This window comes from Hypanus sabinus, chromosome 1 (assembly GCF_030144855.1).
Source record: "Hypanus sabinus isolate sHypSab1 chromosome 1, sHypSab1.hap1, whole genome shotgun sequence".
In the NCBI taxonomy this organism is placed as follows: domain Eukaryota; kingdom Metazoa; phylum Chordata; class Chondrichthyes; order Myliobatiformes; family Dasyatidae; genus Hypanus; species Hypanus sabinus.
Genome location: NC_082706.1, coordinates 168,908,385 through 168,930,867, shown reverse-complemented (window position 1 = coordinate 168,930,867; position 22,483 = coordinate 168,908,385). Strand labels below are relative to the sequence as shown.

The window sequence follows — 22,483 nt, the reverse complement described above, 5'->3', positions numbered from 1 at the left end:
TATGATCTGTGCTCTGTCTGGAAGTCCAGTATTTAATAATAGTGCATAATTTTAGTCCCATTCAATATAATAATCAATATTTAGTACTTAGGTTGGTGAACTCCCTCATGGTAGAAGACTTGCAATGCAATTTGAAAGAGGAATACAACTCTATGTAATTTTAAAACAAAACAAATATAATTGTGGTAACTGAAAATCTTCAATAAAATCAGAACATCTGTGGCGAAAGAAAATGAATTGATTTTTTGGATGAATGTTCCGATGGAAGAAAACTGAGCAGAAACATTAACTCACTTTTCCTCTCCATAGATGCTGACTTACTGTGTGCTTCCTCCTTTTTCCTTTTTGTATTATGTATCTCTGCTTAGATTTGCAAACCTATGTACCTGTGATGCAGTCTAGACCAGTGTCACAGAAGAAAATGTGATCATTTGAGCCTCCTAGGAGTTTCCTCTGAAGAGAAAATTAGATGCTGCAACATTAATTTGTTAATGCCCCATCTATAGGAGGTAAGGCACCATCATACAAGGGAGTCAGTTGCTTCAAATATTCTAAATTTGCATCATACTGGCTGATCATAAATTGTTAGTTCCATTTTATTCTAATACTGGAGCATTAATATGAAGGAAAGAAATACTGTATATTCTTCTGCCAGTCCTAGCTATTGGTAGCTATTCATATATATTTCAGCTACATTGTGTTCCAGTAATCTGCTGTAAGAACCCTTTATAAGATAAGTTAGTGTAAAACCATTCAGTTATTCATGAGATGGAGATGTTGTTGGTGGATGTAATGGTTACAATACCCCACTAGGTTATTATAACAACTACACTTATCAGCAGGGTAAACTGAAGAGGCAGTTGAGAGTCAATCACATTAGCAAGTACAGAGCTACACAGAGGCCACTCTGGCTAGTGGAATGTTTCATTTGTTCATATATGCTTTATATTTGTGAACTTAATTTTTATGCAACATACACACAAAATGCTGGAGGAACTCAGCAGGCCAGGCAGAATCTATGGGGGAGAAAAAGTACATTCATCATTTTGGGCCAAAACCCTTCAACAAGAAAACACCTTCTCTGGTTTGTGATTAATGTTTTTATTATAGTTTGGTTCTTTCATAGTCCATTACTATGGACTTGGCCCATCCATTACTGGGCCAGGTTCCTTAATGCAGCAAACAAAATGCTGGAGAAACTCAGCAATTCAAGCAATATCTGAGGAGGGAAATGGACAGTTGATGGGTTGAGTTAGAAGTTCTCATCAGGACAGAGAGATAGAAGGGAGATAGCCAGTATATAGAAGTGTGGAGCAAAAGCTGGCAGTACAGATGGAAACACGAGGAAATCTGCAGATGCTGGAAATTCGAACAAAACACACAACATGCTGGTGAAACGCAACAGGCCAGGCAGCATCTATAGGAAGAAGTACATTCAATGTTTCGGGCCAAGTCCCTTCATCAGGACTAACTGAAAGAAGAGATAGTAAGAGATTTGAAAGTGGGAGGGAGAGGAGGAGACCCAAAATGATAGTAGAAGACAGGAGGGGGAGGGATGAAGCTAAGAGCTGGAAAGTTGATTGGCAAAAGGGATACAGAGATGGAGAAGGGAGAGTTCTGTTTACTGCTCCAGGTTACAGCATCAGCAGCCTCTTGTACTCCCAGTTCCTTAATTCTTGATTTAGAAACATAGAAACATAGAAAATCTTATGTAAAATACAGGCCCTTTGGCCCACAAAGCTGTGCCGAACATGTCCTTACCTTAGAACTACCTAGGCTTTATCCATAGCCCTCTATTTTTCTAAGCTCCATGTAGCCATCCAGGTGTCTCTTAAAAGACTCTATCGTTTCCGCCTCCACCACTGCTGCCAGCAGCCCATTCCATGCACTCACCAGTCTCTACGTGAAAAAACTTACCCCTGGCATCTCCTCTGGACCTACTTTCAAGCACTTTAAAACAATGTCCTCTCGTGCTACCCTTTTCAGCCCTGGGAAAAAGCCTCTGACTATCCAAACAAACAACGTCTCTCATTATCTTGTATACCTCTATCAGGTCACCTCTCATCCTCCATCACTCCAAGGAGAAAAGGCCGAGTTCACTCAACCTATTCTCATAAGGCATGCTCCCCAATCCAAGTAACATCCTTGTGAATCTCCTCTGCACCCTTTCTATGGCTTCCACATTCTTCCTGTAGTGAGGCGACCAGAATTGAGCACAGTACTCCAAGTGGGGTCTGACCAGAGTCCTATATAGGTGTAACATTACCTCTATACTCTTAAACACAATGCCACAGTTGATGAAGACCAATGTACCGTACGCCTTCTTAACCACAGAGTCAACCTGCATAGCAGCTTTGAGTGTCCTATGGACTCAGACCCCAAGATCCCTCTGATTCTCCACACTGCCAAGAGTCTTGTCATTAATGCTATATTCTGCCATCATATTTGACCTACCAAAATGAACCACCTCACACTTATCTGGGTTGAACTCCATCTGTCACTTCTCAGCCCAGTTTTGCATCCTATCAATGCTCCTCTGTAACCTCTGACAGCCCTCCACACTATCCACAACACCTCCAACATTTGTGTCATCACCAAATTTACTGACCCGTTCATCCACTTCTTCATCCAGGCCATTTATAAAAATCATGAAGAGCAGGGGTGCCAGAACAGATCCCTGAGGCACCCCACTGGTCACCGACTTCCATGAAGAATATGACCTGTCTACAACCACTCTTTGCCTTCTGTGGGCAAGACAGTCCTGGATCCACAAAGCAATGTCCCCTTGGATCCCATGCTTCCTTCCTTTCTCAATAAGCCTTGCATGGGGTATCTTATCAAATGCCTTGCTGAAATCCATGTACACTACATCTACTGCTCTACCTCCATCAACGTGATTAATCACATCCTCAAAAAATTCAATCAGGCTCGTAAGGCATGATGTGCCCTTGTCAAAGGCATGCTGACTATTCCTATTCATATTATGCCTCTCCAAATGGTCATAAATCCTGCCTCTCAGGATCTTCTCCATCAACTTACCAACCACAGAAGTAAGTCTCACTGACCTATACTTTCCTGGGCTATCCCTACTCCCTTTCTTGAATAAGGGAACAACATCCACAACCCTCCAATCCTCCTGAACCTCTCCCGTCCTCACTGATAATGCAAGGATCATTGCCAGAGTTTCAGCAATCTTCTCCCTCACTTCCCACAGTAGCCTGGATACATCCTGTCAGGTCCCGGTGACTTATCCAACTTGATGCTTTCCAAAAGCTCCAGCACACCCTCTTCCCGATTATCTAAATGCTCAATCTTTTCAGTCTGCTGTAAGTCATCCCTACAATCACCAAGATACTTTTTTATAGTGAATACTGAAGCACAGTATTCATTAAGTTACCTCTGCTATCTCCTCCAGTTCCATACACACTTTTCCACTGTCACATTTGATTTGCTTAACTTAATTCATATAAGTTGCCCAGCTGCCATGGTGAGTTTCAAATACATGCCCCCAGATCCATGGTCCAAGACTTTGGATACCTGTCCAGTGACATAGCCGTTTTGCTGTCGTACCCTGTACGTTGTCTTGAATGTGAGCCCCAGCAAAGCAGCCGCATGGTGGTCAATGAAAATATAAACAGAATGGCTTAAATAATACTTCAGTAAGTGGGCAGCAGGTTGACAGTCAAGCCTGATCATAACATAACAATGTGGTTACATCCTGCTAGTTTCGGTCACTGCAATGTTCTTTTTGAGTTGGGTTCTGTGTACAGTGTATTATAATATACTTTGACTGTCTGCCACGACAGGATGATTATGTTCCTTTGCTATCTTTTAGCCTATAATTTTTGACACCCTCTGTCTTGTTAGGCACCTGTTTCTTTGCTTTATTGTTTCAATTGCTCCCATAAGCTCCCATCTTTGCTATTCACTGGGAACTGTGATTTAAAATGTAACTTTAGTTATATGCGAGTGTTACTTTAATTGCTTCCTATAATATTTCAAGAGCTGTTGAAATGCATCATCCTCCCCTCTCCTTAATATTGCAAACACAGAGATTTTTGGCACATACATCTCTAAGTTTCAGCTAGTTAAGCTGTAGTAAAGGTAAAGGCAGTTCGTGTATTGAGTAATCCGGTAGCTAAAATACAGCTGTATTCAGTCACGGAGGTGGAACTTTCTGATACGGTAATTATAAATGATCCTTTTCAGATCATTGTACTTTGATTAATGCAACATCATGCACTCATTTACCGCGTTGCAGCGGTTGAATTTTATTTTAAACAATGCAATGAAATGTTTTCCTTGGAGAAATAAGTAATTGGGAATTCAAGAGCTGATGTAATAATAAGATATTGGAACTAACACAGCCAACGAATCAATCAATGAAAAACGCTTGTGTTCTGGTTAAAACTGCATGTTTGTTTGTTTTACATTAATGCAGGTTTCTGGAATTTAGGAATAAAATAGAGGAAGAAAAACGCGTTAAGCGAAGACATATGACACTGAAGTTCATTGCGTAATGAGTGTGGCAGTGAAGGTTAAGTGAATGTATCGATTGATTAAAAAAAAGAAACAAGTACTTGGAGTGCATTAATTAGAATGCTCCTGTTGGTGTTTGCTAGACTCAGCGCACCATCCGTTCTTCCTATAAGGTTGCTATGGCAAGCTGTGAGAAAAGACGATCGGCGAAGGAGCAGGTCGTTTTTTTTTAAACAGAAGATGTTCTAAACTCCCCGGTCTCCAGTAACCGCCCCCAAGCTTCCGCGTCTATTAATGAGCATCAGCGAATCTCTGTCACGTTGGATTTCAGCTGATGTATCCGAGTTGCAGCAGGGAGCGGGTGCGGCGGACCGTTCCACTTGTCAGATCTTACTACAAGTATCTCTTGCTCTTCACATCCTAGAGTGCCTGCAGAATGTGAGGCTTCTCCCGCCAGTTATACGCCAGTTCTCTCACTCTCGTCTCTTCAACCACTTGGGTAAGAATTGCTTAATTTCCCTTGGGCTAGTAATATAGTTGTGCTATGAAGTCTCTTGTCCGTTTAGGTTTGCCTGAATGTAGAATTCTGCTGAATGTTCTATTATCTTATTCCTATGTCCTATATCCCTTGTTAGTTTGTTTCTACTTAATTTTTTTTTACAAACAGAACTATGGGCACCTCAGTGGTAATTACAAGGGAAGACATGGATTCCAAGTGCATCTTACAGACCTCTGAAGAATGTAGCCTGACCATCTTCCAAAACAGCGCTTTCCCAAACATCTCTTACTTTTGGGAAAACAACACTGACTTCCTTGATTTTCACGGAAACGGCACTGTGAGCACCCTGATCCCATTCATAATTACCGCTGTCTACTCGATGGTTTTCGTAGTGGGGTTAGTGGGCAACTGCCTAGTTATGTACGTGATTATCAGGTAAGGGGGTTGATGCCCTTAGCCCTTTTTTTTGGGTTCTGGTTCTCAAGTAGGTTGTCGGAAGTTAAAGATTCAGGAAGACCTGAACTCAGGACCTTCACTAATAGACGCATGTCTTGGGGGGCGCTTACTAGAGATCCGGGACTTCGGAACGTCCGCAGTAGCTCGGTACAAAAGTAAAGAGCTAACGGAAAATCTAAATAACTTTAGATCAAATAGTACGTGGAAAGCATTTCGGTGGGGGGGGGGGGGAGAGAAACTCTAGGTAAAATAAGCCATTTTTTAGATCAAATAAGATCTGACTTCTGCTAGATAATATATGGCCCGTAACGACAGATAGGTCAAAGGACAACTGGTATTTATTTATTGTAAAACCAAAGAATATTCAAATTGACTGTGTTACTTGTCTCCCAGTGATTAAAGTCTACATCAAAATAATGCATTTTCAGTATAATCACAGCGACAATTGTGCGCCACCAATAATATCGAAAGCCGAAAATCTCAAATGACTCGTTTTATAGAACGGAGTTTTCCAAATATTGCCACGCAATGAGCATTTCTTTTTCTTACGTGCATTTAAAAGATAAAAAGATATTCGTGTACTGTATTAATTAAGAGCCGATGTTTAAACTACTCAACAATACTATTACTGCACGGGGAGAGATGCCGGTGATTTAAAGAGTAACACCGGTCTTTCTTATATTGAATCTGGAAATGTTCGAAGGGCTTAGGTTAGGCAGTTTCTGAAGAAATGGCATGAATTCGTAATGCAGACATGATCTGTATTTGTCCAGCAATGGAGCGTTGCCTCGAGCATTTTTTGTTTTAGTTGAAGATGTGATCATTTGCTTGTAGGGTTGGTAAGTAATCCAAATATATTTTATATTTTTGAGCTTGTAAAATTGTGGCAAGCACTTGCTGAGAGGAGGAATGGACAGCGTTACAAGTCACAAACCCAGTTCACTACAATGAAGACTAACTTCATTATGTCGAAATCTAGTTATCAATTCTTTAAAACTCATCGCCTCTTAACGTCCAACAACACTAATTCGAAGTGAAGTTAATCAACTGCACTCAATTAACGTGAGTGAGGGAATTTCAACCATTGTCTGTTTTATCCTTATCCGAAAAATTGGAAGTGGGCACAGAAATAAGACAGAGAGACACCATGGTCGCCAATTTACAGTGACGGGCCTGCCTGTTGCAATTTCCGGGCAGGACTCTAAATGGGCTCCCGTTTCTGGAGAGGGGTTGCTTATATATGCAAATATTTCGAATGTAAATGATCATCCTAGACCTAATGGTACACCTTGACTTGACATTGCAAATCATGCGCTTCACACACACACACAGACACACACACACACACACACACACACACACACACACACACACACACACACACACACACACACACACACACACACACACACACACACACACACACACACACACACACATTTTTGCTCCATTCCCCATTTCCTTATCCCAAATGTCTTCACAGTACATAGCGAATTGATTTCCACGGTTGACGAGCTCCAACGGAGTGGTTAAGTGTGTCTGACCCTTCGTAGGTTTGTTCAGGTAAGTTCTGAAGCTGATACTTTTGGCTAACTATCAACGCGCGGAATGGTCTCTCTACAAGCCCCCCTCGGTTCCACACGCTCCCAAAAATGTTCAGAGTGAAGCTAGATTGCAGCATTACCTCCCAAAGTTTAATTTGAGCATTATACCCCTATACTGCACCAACAGTCTACCAGGGTGTGTGCTGTCAGCGGCACTACCCGTTTGTTTTCAATAATGAGAGGGTATATTTTTAGCTTGTGATATTTTTAATGTTGACGAATAATTGCATTGACGCTATTGCTATTGTCTTTTCTTTCCTATATAACTTGCCTCATGAACATTGTATCAATTACACGTCATTAGTTGGTTCCGAGTAAAATAGACGAAGAGATGACAGCGGGTATTATTTATACCAGCAGCAGATAAGACAGCTAGAGTGGGCCAAAAGTAAATTACAGAAAGCAGCCGATCATGCAAACCTACTGATGAAAGTGCAAAGACAAACAGCTGCATTATGGAATTCTTTTTGAAAACGTACCGCTGCTGTTTTTCCTAGTTGGAAATTCCTGAAGTCCAAATAAGTTTTTGTAAAATTGGAAACAACTTTCACAAAATTGAATAAACAGAATGATAAGTTTACCTTTGAATACATTCATCATTGTTTTCACTTGAAGCATACAACTATGGTTGTACGGGATAATTACAGTGGGACATTGTGCAGTGGTAGTAATTTATCATAGTATTTACCAGTAATCTTTTGTTTGTTGGGGAAAAAAAAACCTCAAATTCCAAAGCCAAACTTGTTGCAAAAATGTCAGATTAATTCCAATGAAGGTCAGGGTTCTTGGCTGCTGATGCATGGCTACTAGCTGCTCCAGTAAACTTACACCATTAACATCTAACCCATAAATTTGTCCTTCCCACAGCAAGCAGCACAAATCCAATCCATCTAATTAATGTTCAATCAATCCACTGTCAATCAGCAAGGGACAGAGGGTTTAATCAGCAGCACTTATTCACCAGTAACCAGCTCACTGTTGCTGAGTTTGGGATTTTGCCAGGACTACCCTACTCCAGATTTCATCACAGGCTTGATCCAAACGTTGATCAAATAGCTGAACTGAGGAAGTGAGAGTGCTTGGCATCAGGACAGGATTCATGTGAGTATAATATCAGTGAGCTCTAGTAAAACCAGAGGCAATGGAGAGCGAGGGGATCATCTCTGGAATTTAATCTTCTCCATCACAGGGTACACTTGCAGGACTTTTTCAGGTCTGTATCTCTGGTGCAATCATCATTGGCTACTTCTGTTATTTTCTGATTGTTGCATTCTTGGCTTGGGATAATTATTGACAAAAAAATCATGCCACAAAGTGACAGGAGGTTTGTCATGTGCCCTATCATATGACATAGATGATCAATTATTCTTGGCAATTTTTTTCTGCAGAAATGGTTTGCCATTGCCTTCTGTGCAGTCTCTTTACAAGACTGGTGATCCCAGCCATTATCCATGCTCTTGAGAGGTTGTCTGCCTGGCATCAGTATTTGAAGAACCAGGATTAGTGATATACACCAGCTGCTCGTATGACCATCCATGGCCCCGATCGGGGGGGTGGGGGTGGGGGGTGTTGCTAAGCAGGTGTTACACCTTGCCCATGGGTGACCTGTGGGCTAGCAGAGGGAAGGAGCACCTTACAGCTCCTTCAGAAGAGACACATCTTCACCCCAATACCCTTTCAAGAAAGAGAGCGTTTAACCATTACCAAGTTCTTCACAATCAACATCTGCAGGGTCATGTTTAACCAAAAGCTCACCAAATAAGTTTCATGTATACTGAGGATACAAAAGCAGGTGCAAAGCTGAATGCCCTCAATTTAGTGACTTATCTTCCAGTGCCTCAAAAATCTTTATGGGTATGATCAATCTGGACTTTCACTGGAATTTCTCCACCTTACTGGTGAGTACGGGTTCCAAAACATTCAAGACAAGGCAACAAGGTTGATTGGCATCCAATCCATCCACCCCTTGGCTACCAGTAAACCACGACTGCAGTGTGTGCTATTTCCAAAATGCACTACATTTATTTACCCATGCCATTCTGACAGCAACTCCCAAGTCTTATCATCAAAATGGAGAAGAGCTGCAGGGCCATGAGAAAGCTGTCTCTCCAAATTAAATGCCATCATGACTTACCAGCACTTTGGTGTTTCCTTCTTTACTGGGTCAAAGTCCTGCAACTCACCACATGATTGCAAGCTGTGCAGCATCTATAGAGGAAAAGAAATAGTCAATGTTTCGGCCTGAGTCCTGATGAAGGGCTGTTAATTCTCCTCTTTCAACTCTTCTAACACACGTGCGTTGATTCCCTCCCCCCACCGCAAACTCTATTTCATTCCTCTTCACTCCATTTCAAAGCCTTGGGGTGTTCTTGTTAAAATAACCAGTAATAATCTTTTGAACTAGGAACATAGTCTGTTACCTTTATATGGCCACCTTGGTCTTTGTGATATTTAAGTCAATTTCTCCTTCATGTTCAAACTTCATGGTACGATTCCACTCCTAACCTTTCTGGAGTGATGACTGTGTCTCTCTAATGATTGCGTGCCTCTTTCTCACCTCTCTGCTCGTGGCTGCACATTTTCGCAACATACTTTCCATCCTTTGTTGATGCATCTCACGACAATGAACTAATTTATACTTGTGCACTGACAACATTCAAATCCATCTCATTACTGTCCTAGTAACACACTCAAAACACTGGAGGAACTCAGCAGGTCAGGCAGCACCGAGGCAAAATCAATAATCTGTTGATATTTTGGTGAGACCTTTCTCCAGGACTGGAATAGAAGGGGGATGATATGAGAATAAAAAGGTGGGGGTGGGGGGAAGGAGGACAAGCAGGAAGGTGATAGGTGAAGCCAGATGGGTGGGAAAGGTAAAGGACTGTAGAAGAACGAATCTGGTAGGAGAGGAGAGTGGACCATGGGAGAAAGAGTAGGAGGGGCTCCAGAAGGAGCTATAGACAGTTAAAGAGAAGAGGTATGAGGCCAGAGTGGGGAATAAAAGAGGAGCGAAGGGGGAGGGAAAAATTACTGGAGGGAGAAATTACAACCCTACTTGATTTATCACTTACAATTCTGTTGAGCAACTGCACAGATGATATTATATTCCATATGAGCAATAATTTCCTACAAGTCTACATTGGCAGGCAGAAATTATTTTTAATGGAATTACATTTAAAATAGGTAATACTGCTTGCACCATTAAGGAAATATTTCAAACAATTCACTATCAGAGATTGGACAATTAAAAATTTCTGATCTCATTTTTCAGCTTGCAGTAGGATACAATGATTTAGCAGAATGCCCAGTAAGAAGAACTACATTGGGAATAAGCTAATTTGTATCAACTATTGTGAATTATACTTAACTAATTGTATCATCAGAACTGATATGCATCAGTTATTTTGCCTGAGCTATGATTGGTTAGAAAAATGGATTGAGTTTTCTATATGTATTTCTTTTTAGGCACACCAAGATGAAGACAGCTACCAATATCTACATTTTCAATCTTGCTGCAGCAGATGCTCTAACAACAAGCACAATGCCATTCCAGAGTGCCTACTATTTAATGGGGTCATGGCCATTTGGAGATGTGCTATGTAAAATAGTAGCCTCCATTGATTATTACAACATGTTCACGAGCATCTTTACATTGACAATGATGAGTATTGATCGATATATAGCTGTCTGTCATCCAGTGAAGGCATTAGATTTCCGCACTCCTTTGAATGCCAAAGTAGTGAATGTTTTCATCTGGCTTCTTGCCTCGATTATTGGTATTCCTGCCATAGTGTTGGGGGCCACAAAAATAGGAAATGGTGAGTATCAAAGCTACAGTCAGAGCAAATTTCATTTATGCAAATATTAACAAAGTCTGCTACTTATTGTAGTAAGTTTAATTTTGTCGGGGTTCTTCCAGATTTCTGTTGAACCTTTGTATTTTAATGAGGTGTAAATCATTGATATTTGAAACAAATTAAAATCAAATGTATCAGCTTAAATGACATTCACTATATTTTATGAAATGAAAGAACCTTAAGTTACATAATGCCATTCAGAATTGAAGACTATTCCAGGGTGTTTTACAGATAACAAAATAATTTCGAAGTATGGTCCAGTTGTGATGTTGGAAAAAAGGGAGCTAATTTGCAGGTTCCACAAATAGCAACAAAATGAAGAACTACAGCATTTATTTTGATTAATGATAAACTATATAGCCTTATGAATCTTTTGGATAATGCTCAATGGAACTTTTACATCCACATGAAAAAACAAATCTGTCTTGGCGTATTATTTATAAGCATGCAGTTCTGATGCTTCAGCATTCTCCCAGAGAGTGTGCTGAGGACTCCAAAATGGAGCTTGCACCTGCAACTTTGTAGCACGGCAGTGCAACCTCTGTCCTCGAGCTAAGTCCAGTATTACTCAAAATTTACCTGAGAAAATCACCATTATGTAATCCCAGAAACTTGAGCAGAAACGGGCAGATATTGAAGCAAAGTCCATCCCCAAGTGGATGTTAAAAAAACCACAGTCTGATTTTGAAGAAGAGCAAAGCAGTGCTACCCAGTGTCATCACCAAATATTATTTCTCAATTAACATAGCAAAAGCATAATTTTATTATTATTTAATTGCATTTTGTGGAAACTTGGCTTCACTTGAATTAGCTCTGGCATTGCAACAGAGACTACGTTTCTGATTCAGTTCATGCTTTGGGATGAACCATGACCATGAGAGGTCCCACAAAAGTGTTTTTTTTTAAGCATTAAATCAAATAATTGAACTTTTGTTCCAGTCCTCTGAATTGCATTTAAACTCCAATTGAAGAGAGGAGACCTTTCATTATATTGTTCAGATGCACTCTGGAGAATTATAAGCAGAGATTTATTCACAGTTACTATTTTATGCAGTTTCATTAACTAGGGTTTCATCATATTATTTGCAGTTTTCTGCAGAGAGGCTATTGTTGCCTTGAACTTTCCAGTCCTGATGAAGGGCCTTGTCCTGAAATGAAAACTGTTTATTAATTTCCATGCCTGACCTGCTGAGTTCCTCAAGCATTTTCTATGCGTTGCTCTGGACCTCCAGTGTCTGCAGGATCTCTTGTGTTGACGTAGCTTAACATTTTTTTACGTGCCAAGGTACAAAATTAGATTATATCTGGAGTAGATTGTGCTCATGATTGTTAATGGTGAACTCAGTACTTCTGTGCCCCAGCCATATTCATATACCTGACTCTAACTAGTGTCAAGTATTATGAATTCACTGGTCATATGTTTCTGCTTGAAACTGAAATAGATTGGAGTTCAATGCCTCACACGATAACCTTCATGGAACTGTTGCAATAAAATTAAGAGCTTATTGAAGTAGTTTGCTGCCTTTTACAGTAATTAAAGGGACATCTGACACAGAGGACTGATTGGACAAGCACCTTCCAAAATCTCTAGAATGTATTTATACCAATAGAAGAGTTTTCCTTGAGTGACTAACTGACGAGAAATTCATTGCATTGGAATCTCTGTGGCAACACCACCGGGGGTACTGCATTACCAGAGGAATTGATAGGCTGTGACAACTACTCGGGGTGGTTTGGAGACCTCAATGCAGGAAGTGAAAGCATGACCTTTGTCGAAGACCTGACTTACAAACATTATTTGCAGTCACCTACATTCAGCTTGGTCTTCTAAGATGAATAGTGTATACACAAGCTTAGCTAGTCCAGGATACACCTATTAACAATCATGAGCACAATCTACTCCAGATATAACCTAATTTTGCACCCTTGGAATTTAAAAATATATTAAACTACATGATCCAATTTCTAGGTAACAATAACCTCTCTACAGTAAACTATAAATAATGTGCTGAAACTCTGGTTAATGAAACTGCATCCAATAGTAACTGGGAATGAATCTCTGCTTAATATTCTTGCACCATCATGGAAATATAGGTTTCTGTGGAAAGACTACACTCTTGTCAGTTATACTGTTGAGGCATTCAAGGTCTCCACTTTGAGATCAAGTTCAACTTGCTCGCCCATAGGATCTTTCAAAACGTTCAAGGCATCTCTATCATGACTCTTAATTTGCCAGCATCAGAGGCATTGCAATTACAGAGAAATTATTTCCTCTTCTGAGGAACAGAAGGCATCTCAGCCCGCTAGTGCAGTACCAGTCACTGACAGTACTCATGTTTAGAAGGGTAGACAGAAATTCCTAGACGAGTTTTTTCTTAGCAGGAGTGGATTTCACTCCATTAATGTGCAGCTTGCTGTGGACTGTGAGAAGAATTTCTTCATTTTGAATGCTTTGTTTCTGGCAAGCACACGTGACAATGATTCCCTTATTCTGAAGGAAACCAGACTAGTTTATCATTGCCAATGGCTGCCATTGCCCAGAGGGATAGATCCTGGTGAAAAGGGCTTTAGCTTTACTTTCCTGAGAGAACTCCACAACTGCAGAGGTTTATCAGATACAATACCTGTACCAGTTCTGCTGTGTCAAACACCATTGACCCCCGAAGATGAAGTCTGGTTGCTTGCAAAGTGGCTTCATTATTTTCTGTACAATCTTGCAAATGGATGACAGAAGCTGACGTCTGAGGAGGAACAGCAGGAAGACCCAGAGCCTGAGAGTCATTGGACGGAGCTAGAGAACTGACAGGATCGAGAGAAAGACAAGGACCACTGGGGAATGGGTGAGCTTGCTTCTCTACTCAGCAGTCACAGCTTCATTTTGCACCTATGCAGGGGAGGGTACCATCTATATCACAGGCTCCAAAGGACTCGCTAGTACAGAAACACCTCTCCAGTAACCTACAAAATCATAAAATCACCAACAGACAAGAAGTGACTTTCCCTGTACCCCAAGTATTACAACCACTCTAATCAACAAAACCCATAATGTATAAAATCCATCATGTCTTGTTTTGCATTCCATTTAAATGGAGTGTATGTCTCAGTGAATAAATCCCCGTTTTAATTACTGAACTGCCTTGCTACAATAGCTCTATATTTTCTGATGAGTGGCTCCTTACTTAAGGAATGCAGATCTCATCATAAACTAATCAATTTCTTGTGAGGATCTCTGCACTGAAGAAGTAGGCAGTGATGTCTTGATGTATCTTATGATACTTCCTTCCGAACTACTCCATTATGTGGGATTCCTATTGCTGAAGGAGAAAACAGTGGCTGCCATCTGTCAGGATTTTCTAGAGGTTCTGGGCTGGTATCTGGAACTTCTGGAATGGTGCATAAAACTCTCCTCCTGGACTGCCTCCTATTGATCAATGTTAACAATGAAAGTAAGAGTTGGCATCTTTTGTATAAAGCTGGCTTCTGGAAAATAAAATCCATTAGTCAAATCTTTTTTTTCACTTTCATCTACATATTTTCTACTTAAACTTCTTTTACCTCTAATTTTTCCAAATTCTGGTGGAATTCCAAATTCGTGGACCAGAAACAATAACTCCATCTTAGCATCCACAGATACTGCTGATCTTTAGTGCATTTCTAGGATTTGCTGTTTTATAACCTTTTGTCTTTAGCTGTTCTATCCAGTCATTCATGAGAACTGCAGAAAGGTGCAAAATATGGGCAAGGATGCATGGCCATACCTGGATTTGAATGTAAAGATAAGAGTTTAAATTTAAGGTGTATCTGGACCAGCTACAAGGAACACTTTAGCAGCAGGTTTTTCATAAAGTCAAGATTCTTAAGAGAAAGTTTGAAGTATTGATGTCCAGAGACTCCAAAAATGTGAATGAAACTTTCAGAATGAAACAGGGCAATAAGAGATTCAAAGGATTCAAAGTAGATTTATTATTAAAGTATGTATGCAGTATACAACCCTGAGATTCGCCTTCCCACAGCTAGACATGAAATAAGGAAAACCACGAAATCCATAAACCTGTTCAAAGAAAAACATCCACCCCCTACATAAAAAAACAAATTTCACAAAGAGCAACAAGACACAGAATATAAAACACAAAATCAAAAGATTTCATTTTCAGTTCAGCTCAGTGTTCATTATCTGCAGGATGTCAAATTGTTATAGGTACTTTTTTATAGATCAGAGGAATAGACATTTTGCTTCTATCCTCATGATACTCTGCAACAAGCGGCATCTTTCCCTACCAGGAAGTTTAGAACTACCTTTTTATCCCTTTAGATTGAGTTAACTTTTTAAAACGATTTTCTTTAAAATTAATCCATTACTTTCAAGTATTAATAATGTACACTTAATGTCAACTGGTGTGACATGTATAAATGAGTTAAGTATTTTTTTATTTGTGATTATGTTTGGTTATGGATTGCTAATGTTAATCTATATCACTTGTTTTGCTGGATACAATTTATAAACTCTGCTTTGTGATATTGCTGTAGAAACAATTAAGGATTTTTTTAAAATTGCCTTCTGTTTAGATCCTTGAACACCAGTCGTGTTCTTTTGGGAACTCGTATACATGCATCATCTTTTACAATGTTTTAAAAAATTGCTAACCATATAACAATTACAGCACGGAAACAGGCCATCACGGCCCTTCTAGTCCCTGCCGAATGCTTACTCTCACAAAAGAAAGAAAACTAAAGAAAACCTTTTCCTTTGATTTTGCTAATTTTAATGAACGTTTAAGTTAAACAAAATGTGCAAAGCTGTACTTTATCTGTGTTAGTGAAGAGAGTAAAACTTACTCCTAGTTCACCTTCCGATTGAATAGGAAAATAAGGATTAAATTAATTACACGATAGGTAAACGATAAATGAATGACTATTTTAATTTTTGGTAAAAATATTTGAATCACCTCTGAGCAGAGTGAGAATGTAAACAGGTACATTTGGATACTTTTAACTTTTAGTTTGTGCCCTTTTTGTATCAGTAAATCCTAGTCTTTCATTGGTACCAAGAGCTGAAGCATGAGAATTTGAAATTGCATCATTAATAAGCAGAGTAACTTGGCATATGCCATTTGCAATTTCTCAATGAATGTCACTTAATCTGTTTGAAGAAATGAAGCAGTGAGAAGAAAATCAGAATCATTGCTATAATTTGATTTTATATAAAATATGATATAATGTTTCCGAAGATAATTTTACAAATGTTTCCATAATGCATCTATCTCCAAAATTACATCAAAATTGCACAAGTAAATAATTTGCATTCCAATTAGCCTCTAAATTGAAATCAGTGAAACTTGGCACCAAAGGCTGAAGATTGAGCAGTACTATTGTGATAATAATAAACAATCACTAAAATCATGATCTGTGAAGCCACAGTTATGCTTGAAGTCCCATTAAGCTCACAATAATTCAAACTTTGTTTTTATTTGAAGTATTCTATTAAAATTAGCAACAAAACTTAAAGTGCTGGCTGAACTTAATAGACTTTCCTCTTGCTAGATGTATATCAATTTCCCAGCGTGTCCTCATTTTTAAAAATTAGAACAAGATTAATTGGGCCATTAGTTAAATGTACTTTGCTTTTAGTACATTTTGCTGACTAATTTCCTGCTTTGTTTGTTTGTACTGGAGTGAAGAAATCGGAACCCTTTCCCTACTCCAACTCAAGCAGTTAGATGTTTTTTATTTTTATTTAATATAGAGATACAGAACAGTAACAGGCCCTGACAGTCCAATGAATCCATTCTACCCAATTATACCCATCTGACTAATTAACCTACTAACCTGTATCTTTTTGGAATGTGGGAGCACCCAGAGAAAACTAACTTGCCCAAGAAGTGACTTGGATCTGCTCCAATTTGCCCATCAACACAATCGGTCCACAGTAGATGCCATTTCATTGGTTCTTTACTCAAACCTGGAACATCTGAACAGCAAAGATGTTCTTTGCTTCTAGACCTTGGCCTTAATACTTCCTTGTGCAACAAGATCCTTGATTTCCTCACTTGCAGATCCCAGTCAGTTTGGATTGGCAACAATATTCCCTCCACAACTTCCATCAGCACAGGTGCATCACAAGGCTGAATGCTTAGCCCACTTCTCTACTTGCATTATACTTATGACCATCAGGCTAAGCTCAGCTCCAAAGCCATAGCTGAGTTTGCTAACAACATCACTGTCGATGGCCAAATCACAGGTGGTGATGAATCAGAGGAGGCTGAAAATCTGGCTGAGTGGTGCCACTAAAACAATCTTTCACCTAATGTCAGTAAGACCAAGGAGCTAATTATTAACTTCAGGAGGAGGAAACCAGAGGACCATGAGCCAGTCCTCATCGGAGAGTCAGCAACTTTAAGTTCCTCAGTGTTGTCAATTCAGAGGATCTGTCCTGGGTCCAGCATGTAAGTGCAATTAGGAAGAAAGCATGGCAGCACCTCTACTTCCTTAAAAGTTTGTAAAGACTTGGCATGTCACCTAAAACTTTGACAAATTTCTGTAGATGTCTGATGCAGAGTTTATTGACTGCTTGCATCACATCCTTGTATGGAAAGACCAAAGCCTTTGAAAGGAAAATCTGACAAAAAGGAGTGGATCCAGCCCAGTCCAACACGGGTAAAGTCCTCCCACCATTGAGGACATCTACATGAAGCACTATCGTAGGAAAGCAGCATCCATCATCAGGGACCCCCACCATCCAGACCCATGGTCATGCATTTTGGAAGAAAGAATAAAAACATAGACTATTTTCTAAATGGGCAGAAAATTCAAAAATCCGAGGTGTTAAGGGACTCCTTATGCAGGATCCACTAAATGTTAATTTGCAGGCTGAATTACGAGCGAGGAAGGCAAATGCAATGCACCCCAAGAGGTTCATTTCAAGAAGACTAGAATATAAAAGCACAGATATAATGTTCAAGCCTTATACGGCACTGCTGAGGCCTCACTTGGAATATTATGATCAGTTTTAAGACCGTAAGATATAGGAGTAGAAATTAGCCCATTTGGGCCCCTTATTTAAGAAAGGATGTGCTGACATTGGAGAGGGTTCTGAGGAGGTTCCAGGAAAGAAAGGGTTATCATATGAGCAATGATTGATGGCTCTGGGCCTATACTCACTGGAATTTAGAATTTCTTTAGCCAGAGATTGGTGAATCGATGGAATATGTTGCCACAAATGTCTGTGGAGGTCTTGTCTCTGGGTGTATTTAAGGCAGTGGTTGATAGGTTCTTAATTAGTCAGGGTGGAAAGGGTTGTGGGGAAGAGGCAGGACAATGGGGTTGAGAGGGAACTGGATCAGCTATGATGAAATGGTGGAGCAGACTCAAGGGGCTGTTTGACCTAAATCTGCTTCTATGTCTTATAGTCTTAAGATAATTTGGTTTCTTAGATGTACTGTGTACGGGCGCAAGAAAACAGATCTCAGGTTTGTATATGGCAACGCACTGTATATGTAACTTGATAATGAATTTACTTTGTACGCACACACTCACAAGGACTAGGTATAAATTCCTGATAGGAAGCAGAGGGAATTGAAGCTGGGTCACTGGTGCTGTAACAATGTTATGCTGGCAGCTACACCACCATGCCACCCACAACTATACATCGATGTAATGGTTAGAAGTCATAGTCTTGTATCTGATAAAAGTGGATTTCATCATAACCATAGCCTATTGTTTCTCTTATTTAACAGATACCATTGAATGTGCATTGCAGTTCCCACATCCTTACAATTACTGGGACACAGTGCTGAAAATCTGTGTGTTCATCTTTGCCTTTGTTATTCCCATCCTTATCATCTCCATATGCTACAGTTTGATGATCTTGCGCCTGAAGAGTGTGAGACTTCTCTCAGGTTCCAGAGAGAAAGACAGAAACTTGCGACGAATCACACGAATGGTCCTCATTGTTGTTGCAGTTTTTATCATCTGTTGGACTCCCATTCACATTTTTGTGTTGGTTGAGCTTATGGTAAAGGTGCCAAACACCTCGGCAGTATCTGCTGGCTATTACTTCTCAGTTGCTCTCGGATACACCAACAGCAGTCTTAACCCCATTCTCTATGCTTTCCTTGATGAAAATTTTAAAAGATGTTTCAAAGATTTTTGTTGTTCCTCAGGGCTGAAGTTGGAGTTGCAGACTAGCAACAGGGTAAGGACAGCCACACAGAATGCTGCAGTTTTTCACCATAGCCCAGGGAATACCAACCAGGAGGTATGACTAGGAGTGGAGATGTCATCTTTCTCACAAGAAGTGAGAGATGACTTCCAAAGTGTAGCACTGACTCAAATTACTTCTGTGGTTTAGTTCTTGATGTGGAGAGAAAGATTCCTCTTGTGAGAAAATTTAGAACCAGAGGCCACTATTTAAAAATGAATGGTCAATTATTAAAGGCAGATGAAGGGATTCTTTTTTTTTCTAAGAGACTTTGGCACTCTCTTGCTCAAAAGCCAATAGAAATAGAATTTATGAAAAATTTCAAAGTAGAGGTAGGTGGATTTCACAGAAGGAAGGGAGATGGGAATTCTGAGTTGGGATTATAATCAGATCAATTATGATCTTATTAAATTGTAGAGTAGATATGAGGCCCTTTAGTTTCTTAAATAAGAGACTAAAGCATCTGTTTGCACAGGAAACTAAGTTTTTTTGATGTTCATACCTTCAGCACATGATTGCTATTTTACTCTCTAGGCAGTATTTTAGAAGGGGTCTGCATTTAGTGGGAAATGGAGCATCAAATTAGTTTGTCAGGTGTATCACGGTAACTGCTGCAATGGATGCATTTGGAATCTTTGTGTGATTCCAGGTATTATTTCAAGAGATGTTAGCCATATTTTCGCAAAAAGAAATCCAAATGGAATTATTGTAATGGGGTGAGTCTTATTAGGTCAAGGCTATTGCCACTGATTTCTGTCTGTGCTTTTCCCACACCTACTTAACTGCTGCATGTGAGGGGCCTATTGTATTGGCCCAAAGTATCGCAGATCCAGTGACGTGGATTTTGTTTTCCCAATGGTGTGATGAGAATATTCTTCTCCCAAATTGCCCTTGATAGAGATGAAAGTAACATAGTTCTCTTGATGGGAACAGTCAATATTGATAATTTTACCAAATTAAGCAATTTCTACAGACCATGTTGGTTATTTTCTTGCTGTTACACTGGACTGGCTCTCAACTGGTTCACATTTGTCTCAGGCCCTTGAAAGCATTGATATCTGGAAAAGTCCTGCCTGAGGCTTCACCTAAAAACACATAATTAAGAACAATCATCTGTTTTCCCATTTAACCACACCTTTGTAATCTGTATTAAAATCAGTGAAATGTCAGCTCAGGCAAGCAATACAAATGCTTTTAACTGCAATAAGATTCAGCTTTGATGCTGGACTCTGCGTGGAAGGTCAAATTGTACAGATGGACGTGGCATCATCTCTTCCTCCGTATATCTGTGTGTGACAAGATTGCACAGATATCTTTGCCTGGCCAGTTAAATGTGTTGGCGATACTGTTCAGAGCCTCCGATAATTGCCAGCAAGATGTAGCCCTTTTGCAAATCTTAAACCAGGTTAAAAAAAGCTATCAAGTGTCAATCTTATAATGTATATATCAAAACATGTGTGGCTGTCTCTATAGCAATGCAGATAAACTGAAGATAAAATATGAAATATATGAGACAAATAAAAATGTATATTTTCACTTACCAAATTAACTGTGTAAAAAAGAATGCATTCAGGATTTTAAGAGTGCCAGTAAGATTCTCAGCTGCAGTGTAAATGTAGCACAGCATTTACTGAACACATGGCTCAAAGATAGTGCAAATGCTTCTGCACATTCATGAATAGAGATTCAAATAACATATTGGGGTTTTTTCCCCCAAAGAAAAGTACATCTGGATCAGCAAAACAAATGACAGTTTTTCTCAAATAATGTGTAATGGGAGAGCTTGAATAAAATAGTTATTAAATTAATCATGAGCCATTTTGCTAAGCCAGGATGGAAATCAAAATTTTCCATCCGTAATGTATAATAGAATCTTTGTTTCATTGGTTAAGTATCAGTCTCTATTACAATTTTATATCTTTAACTTTATTCCAAATGTAATCAAATGTAATTCCAAAGCTGAAAATAAGCTTAGCAAAATATCAAGTGTTTTGTCTTTCCTGTTACTGTAGCATATTCATGTCCTCACTTTATTAAAGTGTAGCATAATCAATTTTTGCTGTATAATGTGACTGAAAGTACTGATGTAGTGCTCAGAATTACAAGTGTGTTTTATGTAAAGCCCTCCAATTTTATTTTTCTTGCTGTTGCAAATACTTGGCTATTTTGATGTAAGGAAATATTTAAAGGTTCTTTGAAGTTGTACTCTAAATTATGTGTTGTTCTGACTTTAAAAAATGATTGTGAAATTGTAAGTAAATAAAATTGAGACTTCAATGTAACAGTTGCTTCTTCCTGTAATACATCATTTTGAAGCAGCATTAGATAAAATGGGACAAAATGCATCTGAATACTCTGGATTTAAATGGTTTCCAAAAATCATGGTTCTCAATGGAATTTGGAAAAAGTAATTATATATTGCTTCTTATGTTCTTTGTAAACACTCACAGGACTGAGGGATTACTTGAGGAAAGGCAAATATTACATTTGTTTTCCCTTTCAGTGAATTAACCAGCTGCCCAGTTTGCTTCCTGGTGCAAGTGCAGCATAATGTTGACTCAGTCTTTATAACTACAAGGAGGTATTAATAGATTAAGTGAATGGTGCGAACTTTAGCAAATGGAAGTCAATGTTTTCATCTGTCAGATCATTGGTTTTATAACTGGAAAAGGTAACAATTACTTGTAAATAACGAAAAGCTGCAAATAGCAATTGATCGATTAATATCTCATGGGCTGATGCAGAAAACAGAGGAAACTGAATTGTTTAGTTATTTTGAGATCTTCTGGGCCAATGAGCCACTCTGCTCAGCAGCCCACTTATTTAACACTAGGCTACGCACAATAATCAATAAATTTACTAACTGGTACTCCTTTGTACTGTGGAAAGAAACTAGAGAACTGGGAGGAAACCCATGTGCCCACAAGGAGAACATACAAACTCCCTCCAGATGACACCCAAATTGAACTCTGAAATGCCCAAGTTATAATAGTGTTACACTAAGCACTACACTACCGTGCTGCTCAACTCTATCTTTTCTGTCTAGATTACTAGAATGCAGAAAGGTGCTGGAGAAGTTAGGCAGAAGCTATAAAACACCCTTGTCAGACTACACTGGTTGTATACTGTTAGTATTGTCTTTATTGAATTCCAGAATTAATTCTAAAATAAAATATTTAGAATGCACCAAATAGATGTAGCTGAATACATGATCCACCTTGGCTTCTTTCCAAGATTTCTACTATCACAGAAGCCAGTCTCTAGCCAAATTGATTGACTGCACATGATGTGAATAAGTACTTGAGAGTTCTGGATGCAGCAAAGTCTACAAGATTGGATAATGTCTCAGCTACAATACTGAAGATTTGTGCTCCAGATTTAACTGTGC

The 22,483-nt window shown here is 39.3% G+C and overlaps 1 protein-coding gene across 2 annotated transcripts; it reads left to right on the top strand.

The window, feature by feature from the left end:
* Nucleotides 1–4,851: 4,851 nt before the first annotated feature.
* Nucleotides 4,852–21,357, top strand: LOC132399971 (kappa-type opioid receptor-like). Of its 2 annotated transcripts, XM_059980982.1 has the most exons (4): nucleotides 4,852–4,978; nucleotides 5,147–5,413; nucleotides 10,507–10,859; nucleotides 18,632–21,357. In XM_059980982.1, the coding sequence occupies exons 2-4, from the start codon at nucleotides 5,151–5,153 to the stop codon at nucleotides 19,156–19,158; spliced, it is 1,143 nt and encodes a 380-aa protein (XP_059836965.1). In that variant the 5' UTR covers nucleotides 4,852–4,978; nucleotides 5,147–5,150; the 3' UTR covers nucleotides 19,159–21,357. The 2 variants fall into 2 exon arrangements, with proteins under 2 accessions (XP_059836965.1, XP_059836955.1); XM_059980972.1 differs by lacking the exons at nucleotides 4,852–4,978; nucleotides 5,147–5,413 and adding an exon at nucleotides 6,870–6,997.
* The last annotated feature ends 1,126 nt before the right edge of the window (nucleotides 21,358–22,483 follow it).

What these genes read in the sequence shown, in the direction of transcription:
- LOC132399971 (XM_059980982.1), top strand. Translation starts at nt 5,151, where the DNA reads ATGGGCACCTCAGTGGTAATTACAAGGGAAGACATGGATTCCAAGTGC. An exon ending in GTTATGTACGTGATTATCAG is followed by an intron (nt 5,414 to 10,506) that starts GTAAGGGGGTTG and finishes ATTTCTTTTTAG; the next exon opens with GCACACCAAGATGAAGACAG. An exon ending in GGCCACAAAAATAGGAAATG is followed by an intron (nt 10,860 to 18,631) that starts GTGAGTATCAAA and finishes CTTATTTAACAG; the next exon opens with ATACCATTGAATGTGCATTG.